At 39.5% G+C, this 12262-nt stretch overlaps 1 protein-coding gene across 1 annotated transcript; it reads left to right on the forward strand.

Moving 5' to 3' along the window:
* The first annotated feature begins 5696 nt into the window (after window positions 1-5696).
* LOC136232959 (uncharacterized protein C24B11.05-like) lies at window positions 5697-7824 on the forward strand. Its single transcript, XM_066022448.1, has 9 exons — window positions 5697-5812; window positions 6008-6070; window positions 6154-6219; window positions 6316-6413; window positions 6519-6556; window positions 6643-6730; window positions 6876-7154; window positions 7257-7322; window positions 7424-7824. Exons 2-9 carry the CDS (start codon window positions 6016-6018, stop codon window positions 7577-7579), a joined length of 846 nt encoding a protein of 281 aa, XP_065878520.1. The 5' UTR covers window positions 5697-5812; window positions 6008-6015; the 3' UTR covers window positions 7580-7824.
* Window positions 7825-12262: the final 4438 nt, after the last annotated feature.

Below are 12262 nucleotides of genomic sequence, written 5' to 3' on the forward strand. Positions count from 1 at the left end.
AAGAATTCACCACTGCAATTTTGCAAATGCATCCAGATAAATCTCCCGCCCTGATGGTTTAAATCCAGTTTTTTCTAACATTTTTGGCCGCTTATCGGTCAGGATATATTTTCGGCATGTACTGCATGGTTAATGCGCAAGGAATTCCCTACTAGTCTTAATAATTGATACATATTATTATCGGACATGCTTGTTTTAACTAACAAAGATGTTCTTCTCTAGCTAAACTAGAAGGAGTGAATCCCGGGTTTTACGGACTAAATCCGTAGGAAGTCAAAGATCCCTCATTGTTGAAGGTGAAAACCTTAACAAACATTTCTTGAAGAAGATGATAAAAATTATATTGATAAAAGTTAAGGATTACAATAGAAAGAGATGCATTCATAGCATCCAAAACCTAGTTAGTAAATTACAATAAAGGGTAAATTACATAACTAATTAAAATGATAAAGATAAGGGTAATTTAGGATAAAGGTAAAAGGGTGGCATAGGTGTAAATATAGAGTGACATGGGTTGTAAATAAGGAGTGACAGAGTTGTAAATAGGAGGAAGCTGGAGTAAGGAGCAAGGTGTTTTAACTGAATGCACTCGGAGCGTGATTTAATTTCATGCGGAGCGTGGATTGGCTGCTGATCTTTTAAGTGACATTCCTACGGATCATACCATCATCCAAGCGAAGTGTGGATTTGATTCTGACCCCTTTAATCACTTAATTTCCCGTGCTTGGTTCTTCCTCCGACTCCCCTCGCTCGGACCCGGTCCTCAAAGGAGATGCTCCGCATCAATAATACTATCATTACTAATCCCAACAACATCATCACCAAGAAGGGTGAAGAAGAGAAGGAGGCAGGAATTAAGTGGCACGCTGAGCCACATACCACACGACGTGCCACACCGGGAGCCAAGACGATCAAAGGCCAGGAGCTGCCTGGCACGCCGTGCCACATCTCGCAGTTCAGCGAGAAAAAGGTTAGGGACCTTACCGTGTGTTTTTAAAAATATAGGGACTAAACAGTGTGTTTTATCAAAATATAGGGACTAATAAATTAATTACTTTTTTTTTATTTCTTAAGGGGTGAAAAGAATCGCCAGTGAATGCGATAGGCATTCTTGAACTCTTAATCCATTCATATTCCCCTCCTTACATCCTGGAGACCTAGATGACATATAGGAATTCTTGAAGGGGGGAAAAGATGTTTAGACTGATTCTCTCGCACATGCTTCTTTTGTAATTTTTCTCGCTTCATCAAATGGACGAGACCACACATGTAATTGTCTGCCTTAGAGGATAGGCCTTCTGTCTCTGTCGCATAATATGATTTAGTTGAATAGTTTCATCTAAAGTGGACGATTGAGCAACATAAAGTGGTTTGAAATGTCATTCAGTTGAAAGCATTGATTGGCACTTTATCGATGGGTTTCGTAAAATCACTATTTTAAGCTACAAAAAGTATTCATTTTAGGATTTTTCAATTAAATTCTAGAATTAGCTCAAATCAGATATATTACATGATATACCAATCAGAATGGAGGGCCTGCCAGTTCTGATTGAAATTTGGAATCAAATCTGGAAACTCCAAGGTACAAGCAAGGTAACGTCTAATCATATGTCCATGACTTGTTATTAATGAATGATTAAATGACTAAGTTGTGCAATGTAAATTTTTGTACCTTAACCCAATTCAAATCTAATAGCGTAAATTCAATATAATTTATAAATATTATATAACTACAATAAAATTTACATGGTAATTTTTTTAATAAAATATTTATAGAATTATTATACATCTCGTGCGAGTTTATTATAATCTTGATTTTTTTGGATTTTACTAATAAAAATGTGACAAATCAGAATTTTTTTTATATCAATTTTTTAATGAAATAGTATACATTATTTTTTATTTATCTGACTATGAGACGTTACTATTAAAAATGTAATCTTGATTTAAGATGTATTAAGCGTATTATAAATGAAACTTCAGTACCATCAATACTCTTAAAAAAATATTTAATATCAATTAAAAAATCATTTGAAAACAAATTTTAAAAATTCATCCACGTCTTTTTTTTAATGTAAATGATAGAATTTATATTTAAGAATCAACCAAAATGGCGTTACAAGCAAAGTCGGGGGGAGTATGATACCATCTCCCATGATCAGACATAGACTCAGATGCCCGTACAATTACATAAGCAACAGAGTTCGCTGACCTACGAACAAATGAAATTGAACAATTATTTAACAAATGAATTAAAGAATAACAGTCACCTATAATAACTTCTACGATAGAGCTATTTGAACTGTTGTGTTGCAGGGTCGTGACTAACAGTTGGGAATCCGATTCCAGCCTGGTATTGCACCAATTGTTCTCCTAGATCCACAGCAAAGACTCATAGCACGCGAGAGCTTCGACCAAGAACGGGTCCGTTACTGAGCCTCTCCTACTGCTGCCAGCTGCCAAGAAACCCGCAGAATTCCTAGCCACAAACCTGTAACCTGCTGACTCGTACTCCCTAAAGATGGCTGCATCAAAATTTACCTTGATTGAATCCGCATCTAGAGGGGTCCAACGAGTTAATTCGAGCGTCGATGCTACAGTAACATGTCGAGTCTGAGCCGCTAGCCATCTTGAGTGTAACGAAATAGCTGTCGAGTGGAGTGACACGGGTGAAGAGAGCTTATTATTCCAAACTTTGTCGTTTCTATTTTTTCAGTTAGTCCAACACACTGTAGAAGCTAGACCTAGCACATATTCAGATTTAGAAGCCAATAAGTAAAGCCAAAAAGCAGACAGGACCGAGAAGGTTTGGCTCAAATCACCGATAGGTGTGAGGGCCCATAAATGTCGAGCAGCGCTATAGCTGACCAGTGCGTGGAAGGAGTCTTCATCGTGCATATTGCAAATCGGACACCCTGCCTGAACTGGGATGTGACGATGGCAAAGTGTCGACATAGTAGGGAGACAGCCTGATAAAGCCCTCCAAAGGAGATGTTTTAATTTTGGGGGTGCTCGGATACGACAAATACTCTGCCAGTTGATAGATCCTGGTGTTAAATTGTTAGAAAGGTCACTGCAAAGGTGTCGTTAGCCTATTTTAACTGTGTACTGGACTTTTGGATTCAGACACCATCCCCATCTGTCATCTATCACTCGTCTGCTGAGATGGATTGAGAAGATTAGGCTCCTATCACGGTCAAAAAAGAGGCCGTTTACCAAGTTCCTATCCCAATCCAAACCATTTGCCAACTTCAGGTCCTGAACTGTACTGACATCAATATTAGTGAGGCAGAGGCTTTCAACATACGGATCAGCACTGTTAGGGAGCCATGGGTCTTGCCAGATGTCAATCGAGTTCCCACTCCCAACTATCCATCGAGCACCAGCTGCTACAAGGTCTTTAGCCTCAAATATGCTTCTCCAAATATAACTTGGGTTGCTTGAGAGTGAAGCATCCAGGAATGAAGTAGTCGGATAGTACCTTGCTTTGAAAAATCGGGCCACCAGTGAGTCCTCAAATCTCAGTAAGCGCTAGCCTTGCTTGGCAAGAAGAGAAAGAGTGAATTTCGTCAGCTGTCTGAATCCCAATCCGCCAAATTTCTTTGGTATGCATAGACTATCCCAGCGTTTCCAATGAAGGCCACTATTTCCCTATCTTGAGGAGCCCCACCAGAACGAGTTCATCATTTTTTCCAAATTCGAGCAAAGTAATTGAGGGAGAAGAAATAGACTCATAACATAGCTAGGAAGCGACTGAAGTACAGATTTGATCAGTACCTCCTTTCTTGCCCGAGACAATAACTTTGTCTGCCAACTCTGAACTTTGGATTTAACCATATCCTCCACATACTTGAATACCTCCATCCTGTTACGACCAATAATGCTAGGAAGTCCCAAATATTTCCCCGGGGCAGATACAAGAGATACCCCAAGTGAATTAATGATTGCGTTTTTATCCAGGCCGTGCAGTTACTACTGAAGGAGATGGAAGACTTGGAGTAATTTACCTTCTGGTCAGATGCTTTTTCATAGCAAAGCAGACAGTCTCTGACCGCTTGACATTCGTTCACTGTAGCTTTAAAGAACAAGTAGCTATCGTCCGCAAAGAAGAGATGAGTAATGGGGGGAGCTCCATGCGCCACCTTGCATCCATGGAGTCGGCCCTCGTCTTCTAACTTAGAAAGTGAAGCAGACAGTCCCTCAGCACAGATAAGAAACAAGAATGGAGAGATCGGATCCCCTTGACGTAGACCACGGCTAGGTACAATCGACCCTAAGATATGATCTCCACACCTGATTTGATTTATTGGCTTTGTCAAACACTGCATTATCAGGTCTACCCAACTCTGTGTAAATCCAAGTTTGATCATCATCTGTCTAAGAAAATCTCATTCCACACGGTCATATGCTTTAGCCATATCCAGTTTTAATGAAGCATAGCCAAATCGACCCTGAGTCTTTCTTTTTAGATAGTGATTAACTTCGAATGCTAACATTACATTGTCTGAGATCAATCTGCCTGGTATAAAAGCACTCTGGTTCTGTGAGATAATATGATGCTTAACCGGACGAAGTCTATTAGCTATTACCTTAGGTAATATCTTGTATATCACGTTGCATAGAGCAATTGGACGAAGATCAGAAGCTTGTTCAGAAACTACTTTCTTAGGAATAAGGACCAGAGTTGTATTATTAATATTATCAAGGATTTTACCAGAATTGAGCCATGACAGACAAGCCGAAGTTTTATCTTTAGAATAATCTGGCTATATATAGATTAATGTTGTGGTAAATAAAGGGTCTTGCTATTTACCGCTCCCAAATTACTAATGACCGCCCCTATTGGACAATTTTGCCCTTGGCATAATTTTTTTTTTCAAAATTGGGAAAAAACAAATTTTGAGAGAAAATTAAAAATTTGGCCTAAACGGATGCCACATCCGTTCGGCCTATGGCGGGAACGGATGCCCCATGGTGAGAACGGATGTCCCATCCGTTCCCGCCATAGGCCGAACGGATGTGGCATCCGTTCCTACCATGGGTCGAACGGATGTCGCATCCGTTCCCACCATGGGCCGAACGGATGTGGCATCCGTTTAGGCCAAATTTTGAAATTTGCAAAATTGTAAAATTTGTAGTGATGAAAAATACTAAATCGTTCGATTTTTTATGACGAAAAATGCAAAATTCTCCAATTTTTTATGACGAAAAAATGCAAAATCGTCATGAAAAATATGTATCATTTTCATGAGTTCTTTGATAAAAAAATATAAATTTTAATGTTTCCTACTCGTAATCATCCATTTTTGGGGTTCGGGTTACACATCAATTATTTTCATAATTTCAATTATTGTTGTTCGGGTTTATGATTTTGGAGAGAGAATTTTTAGTTTTTAATCAAAATTATGAGAAGGAAAAAAAAAAAAAAATTCAAAGGAAGGTGATGATGGTATTTAGCAGCTGACTAAATAAACACCCTTCCTGGTTTGATGATTGAAAATCAAAAGGTGAGATGAAAACTTCATGTAAGAAAGAAGGAAAGTTAAGTTTTCAATTAACTTTTCGTGGGATTGACTAGCGCTTCTTTTTTGGTTTTTTCTTTGATGAATGAAGCACGGAAAAGTCCTAAATATGAGGAGAAAGTCAGCGGTCCCCACGTCTCTTCTCTTCTAGATTTTTCAACCAATCAAAATCAATCTATTCATTTCCATTACTTCCTCCTCCTATTTAAACACTTTCTTCCTCTTCTCTCTTCTTCTAATTCCTCTGATTTCCGTTGCTTTTTTTTTCTGCATTGTCCGAGATCGATCTGGTAACCGTTCCTTCTTTTTTAATTTCTGTTTCGTTTTTTTTTTTTATCCTCTTTTTCATCTTTCTATGTTTCATTTTGCTAAATGCATTTGTTTCTTCTTCTTAAATGGAAGATAATTTTGTTTTTACTGGATTGATCTCCGTTTCTTAGTTTTTTTTCTCTATAATGTTTATGGTTTCTGCATTTTTTTTTTAGTAAGAGAAATGGAGTATGATGGTGATAGACAGACAAAGGGCGACTATGAATGTCTCCTTTTTGGTATGCTTCTCTATATTTTTTGTGGCCTTTCTTTCTTTCTTTTCCCCCTTTATTTGCCTTTTAATATGAATTACTTTCTTCAGATTTAGATGATACGCTTTATCCTTTGAATTCTGGTTTGTCATCACAAGTAGCCAAGAATATTGAAGGTAACTACTAATTTGGTCTCTGGTATCTATGGTTATTTTACAGTTTTACTTAGTTGATTGGATGTTATACTTGATTTCTGAATTTGTTATGTTCAGAATACATGATTCTAAAGCTTGGTATTGAGGAAAGTAAAGTCCCAGAAATGTGTACTTCCTTGTATAAGTATTATGGGACAACATTGGCCGGTCTCAGGGTATGTGTGATTGATTCATGAAATTGTGGCTTTTCTTCTATTTATGGTTTGTTTAACAGTTTTATTTTTTTAATTGATTTTGTTTTTTTACTTTCTTAACATCAGGCTGTGGGGTATAAGGTTGATTATGATGAATTCCATAGGTAAACTGTTGTTATTCTTCTTCTAATAATAATCTCGGTAATGTTTTTTGTTTGGCATTGTTCTAATACTTCTGTCAACATGACAGTATTGTTCATGGAAGACTGCCCTATGATATTCTAAAACCTGACCCTGTTCTAAGAAATCTTTTGCTCAGCGTGCCACTTCGGAAAGTTGTAAGTTTTCATTTCCTTGCTCTTCATATATGCATGCAATTGATTTATTTCCTAATGATTTATGGTTTCTTTCTTGATTTCCTCCTATATGGTATGTCTGGTTTCTCCTTTTCGGATCATAATGAATCAATATTTTTGCCCAAAGGTCTTCACAAATGCAGATAAGAATCATGCTGCTAGGGCCCTTAGTAGACTTGGGTTGGAGGATTGCTTTGAAACTATCTTATGCTTCGAGACCTTGAACGATACTAACAAGGGCACTGATCCTATTGATGAAAGTAATGTTGAAATTTTTGACATCAATGAACATTCTGCGGCTCCTGATGCTGGAATCGAGCTTCCAAAGTCACCAGTTGTCTGCAAACCATTTGAAGAAGCATTTACACAGGTCTTTAATATTGCCAGCATCATTCCTAATAGAACGGTGAGATTATTAGACTTTAGATAATTGAATTCGTGGTAGTTGCATTCTACAACATTTTCAAAATATGTTGGTGCACTGAAATTATTAACTATGATTTTTCAGGTGTTCTTTGATGATAGTATCCGTAATTTACAGACTGCGAAACGAATGGGTCTGACCACTGTATGGGTAAGCAAATGATAATCAAAGTTTTGTGCTTGATGAATTATTTATGTTTTTGTATAGTTCATTTAAGAAGATGTTGCATTGACTCAACCATGTGAGTACAGATAGGGTCTTCTCATAGAAGTGAAGGTGTAGACTATGCATTAGAGAGCATCCACAATATAAAGGAAGCACTGCCTGAGCTCTGGGAAGGCAAGGAAACGTCTGAAGCTGTGAGGTATTCGGAGAATGTTGGGATTGAGACAACCGTGGAAGCATAGTTACAAGCTTTTGGGCATATTTTTGTAGTCCCTCTTTACCAGTTTATCTCATAATGGTTATATTAAGTCATCAAGTAGCATGTAACTTAAGCCTCTTATTTGTTAGTTAATTTATGTTTCTGTGTTTTTCGTAATCTAACTGCTTTCAAATCTCTGTATCGGACCTGTAGCAGGATTGGTCCTCCTGCCTTTGAAAAATGAAGAACACTAACCAGAGCTATGAGAGGTCTCTTTCTTAATTCTAATGTCATGTCTGGTCTAGTATGGATTCTTTAATTTGTGTGCACCCAGAATTTAATATAGGCTTTTCAAAGAAAGAGAAACGGTAACAACGATAACTTTGTCCTAACCTTGATATGCAATTTATCAAAAAAAAAAAAAAAAAAAACAGAAAGTGTAACAACAAATCAATATTGAACATTATCGTGTTGATCCAAAAATACAATTACGATTGGGATCAAATCAAAGCTTGAAGCTTTTTTCTATTTTTTCTTTTACCTCCCAAATGGACTGAAGGGTCCTTCATGCGGCTGGAAAGGCATACATGTACTTTTGGGACTATGCTATGAATGTTATTAGATGATTTTGGCCTAGCAAGAGTAATGAAAAACAACGGTGATAATGATGATTTAGCCGAACCAAGCGAAAGACCTTAACTTGCTGGTTCTTATGGATACATGGCTCTATGTACCTTTTATTCTAGTTACAATTTAATTAATTAGTTTAGCATTTGTTTGGGAGTTAAAAGTGAGCATTCAAGGATTCAAGGAGGTAATAGAAGGAAAAAAAGAAAAGCTGGAAATGAAGATTAAAGGTTAACCTGACAATATGACTTAGTTCGGACTGCTCTGCTAAGTGGCTTCTAAGACTTAGCAGAGCAATTGAATTTGTAGCTAGAAAACAATGAACTTTAAAGGATTTTATAACTTAAATAGATCAGTTGACTTTATACTTAAATAGACGAGTTGAGCCATCTTTTTGGTTTATACTCTCATGGGCATCATCATCCCATATAAATTTTATCTTTCTCATTGTTTAAAGTTGGTGAGCTACCACATCTCAATTCTTAATACTAAAACCATTTGGTAGAGCAAAATAACGTGTCATTAGCTACGATATGGTTTATGCCTTAAACAAAATGATGTTGAAATTCAAGATGAAGAGCATAGTGTGACAGCAACACAAGCACACCGAAAATAGAAACCTATGCTAATAGAGTTCCAATAATAGCGAGAAAGTTAGGCTTTGTAATTCTGTTCGAGAAGCCTCGTTTCTATCTATTGGAGACTCCTTGCTTCTAGTACTGGTTTATCAATAACTGCTCTATTCTTGACCCGGAATCCGGCATGAAGAAAGCAGGCAGCTTTCCCAGACCTATCTTCAAACAAATATAGTAGACAAAGCTGATGCAGCGCGGAATCCACTTAGAGTTTTAAACCGTAAACTCACAAAGGCTAACAACTTATCTAGCTAAACTAGAAGGAGTGGATCCTAATTCATGGACTAAATCCATAGGAATAGTGAAATCCCCATTGTTGAAGGATAAAACCTTAACAAACTTCACAAGGAAAAAGATGATAAATTGTATTTCATAAAAGTTACCTATTACAATGAGAAAGAGATGAATTTATATCATCTCAAAAACCTAATTGCCAAATTACAAAAGGGTAAATTATCTAGCTAATTAAAATACAAATCTAAAGGGTAAAGTAGGGTTAATGGTAAAGGGGTGGCATGCTTGTAAATAAGGAGTGGTAGAGTTGTAAATAGGGAGTGGTCCCAAATATGGAGAACTTGGGGAGGAAGTATTCTTCAGCTGAAACACGTCCCGCGTGTCACGTACTACGCCCCGCGTATGAGGGGACACGCCCCGCGTGTGAGGAGGCACGCCCCGCGTACATGAGCTCCTGGAACTGGTTCTCTTTGAAGGTTCGATCCACGCCCCGCGTGCTGGACAACACGCCCCGTGTGGAATGCCTAAGAGACCCCTTTTCCCACGTGGTTTCCTCCCTTCTCTTGGCTCCGGATTCACGCCCCGCGTGTCCTCTCTCACGCCCCGCGTCCAGGGACAAGATGTCCTCATCATTCTCCTATTCTTCAAAAGAGTTGGCCCCCAACTCAACTATAGAATAAGAGTTGTTCTCGGTAGGTGTTAGCCACTCCATACATTGTCGGCCTCTCCTCCTCTGTATGAACTCTTCCCACACCTCAACTCGTGCATTGTCCCCGGTGCTCATTCCCCGTAATACTCGCCACAATCTCCGACCGACATCGAACGGAATATCTCGACGGAGTTGATCAACCCAATCCACCACAATGTCTTGGAAGCTTCTCCACACTTCCACGACACGTCGAACCGACCAACCCCGGTCCTCCTCAATCTCCACTTTACGAACATGGACGTTGGCCAAAACTTCATTCCACTCATAGCCGACCTCAAATGGAATATCCCGGCGGCACTTTTCAAACCACTCCATAGTGATTCCAAGGACACTTGTATCGACTCCTTCATTGCCTTGGATTAACAATCTCCCGACTCCTAGAGTTGCCGCTTTACTAACTTGGTCCCACTCAACACTCTCCGATTCATCGTCATCTTGGAGCCCACCTTCTTTGCTATCATAAGTTTCTTCAATTCGGCTCCACCCAATGTTCCCAAACTCACTCTCATGACGGAACCTACTCCCCTCATACTCATAGTTATCCACATTATAGTTCCGTTCAACGTCCTCCAATTCATCATCACAATGGAATCTACCTTCGGCATCTTCATAAGGAGCCTCACGTTGATCCCACTCAACGTGTCGAAGCTCACCCTCATCATAGTAAACTCCACCTTCATCCTCTTCATAAACGACCCCATACCGGTCCCATTCAACGTTTCGACGCTCATCCTCCTCAATTCCCTTCTCTACCTCATCTTCCTCATGATCATAGGCGATTTCACTTCCCTCTTCGTTCCCAATCCGCCTCTTCCCACGACCTATCGTTTCCATTTGCTTCCCTCGATAGCTCAAGCCGACTATCCCACGTGCTAAGCCGCTTGACTCAAAGGACATACTGCCACCCAATATGGTAGAACCACCAACATCTCTCCCATCACCATAGTCATTAATCTCTACACATAGTGTGACTTCCTCATTTGCCTCAAAGAGATCAGCAAGCCCCAAGCCATTCTTCCCCTCCTCAAGAATAATACCCCCACCTACAAACAACCTCTCCTCCTCATCCACAAATGACTCTAAATCCTTCTCCACAAGTTCATTATCAATAATTTCACAAGAAGAATTTAAATCCATTTCATCCCCACAAACAACATCACCAACATCTTCCATAGCAATAGGAATATCCAAAACTTCAACATTAGAGATTGGAAGCTTAGGAGTTACCTTTACCACATTTGATGGAGAAAAGATTAGTGATGGATCTTTAGGAGGGACCTCCATGGTAGGTTGAGAAGGTTTTCGGTATTCTTGCTTGAGACTCTCTACGGATGTCGCCATCTCTCTCATTAGCCCGTTCATCACCCGAAAATCCTCTTTAAAACCCGCATGATGCCTTCTCATGGTGGCGTTGAGTCTCTCCAACATTTTGGTGGTTTCTTCATATCTTGGAGATAAGTTTGGTTGAACCATAGTCGAAAGAAGTCTCCGTTCAAGGAAAACGATCGGCTCTGATACCAAATGATGCGGCGCGGAATCCACTGAGAGTTTTAAACCGTAAACTCACAAAGGCTAACAACTTATCTAGCTAAACTAGAAGGAGTTGATCCTAATTCATGGACTAAATCCATAGGAATAGTGAAATCCCCATTGTTGAAGGATAAAACCTTAACAAACTTCACAAGGAAGAAGATGATAAATTGTATTTCATAAAAGTTACCTATTACAATGAGAAAGAGATGAATTTATATCATCTCAAAAACCTAATTGCCAAATTACAAAAGGGTAAATTATCTAGCTAATTAAAATACAAATCTAAAGGGTAAAGTAGGGTTAATGGTAAAGGGGTGGCATGCTTGTAAATAAGGAGTGGTAGAGTTGTAAATAGGGAGTGGTCCCAAATATGGAGAACTTGGGGAGGAAGTATTCTTCAGCTGAAACACGCCCCGCGTGTGAGGAGGCACGCCCCGCGTACATGAGCTCCTGGAACTGGTTCTCTTTGAAGGTTCGATCCACGCCCCGCGTGCTGGACAACACGCCCCGCGTGGAATGCCTAAGAGACCCCTTTTCCCACGTGGTTTCCTCCCTTCTCTTGGCTCCGGATTCACGCCCCGCGTGTCCTCTCTCACGCCCCGCGTCCAGGGACAAGATGTCCTCATCAAAAGCTGGTGGCCGAAGCCCTTTATTGGGCAAAGCCAGACCTTATTTGAGTTTTAGTATGCTCGGAAGCTAGAGCAAGACTTATCTTGCTAATACATACAATACAGATTTTAAGAACAATGGTAATGGAATGGGCAGGAAGGTAAAATAGTGCCGGTACTAGGACCCCCTCTCCAAAAGGAAAGTCAAGTTGGGTCAACGCTCTGAGAAGGGTTACTGGTAACCACGTATTTAGTCCCCCTCCGTCGCTGGATCTAAACTCCTATTTGGCGAGTTGCTTCGTTAATAGATTAAAGTCAACTCGAAAACCCAGTTTTCCCTTGTATTATATCATGCCCCTATGAGCGGGATCTTTAGTGGA

This window comes from Euphorbia lathyris, chromosome 6 (assembly GCF_963576675.1).
Source record: "Euphorbia lathyris chromosome 6, ddEupLath1.1, whole genome shotgun sequence".
Taxonomy (NCBI): Eukaryota; Viridiplantae; Streptophyta; class Magnoliopsida; order Malpighiales; family Euphorbiaceae; genus Euphorbia; species Euphorbia lathyris.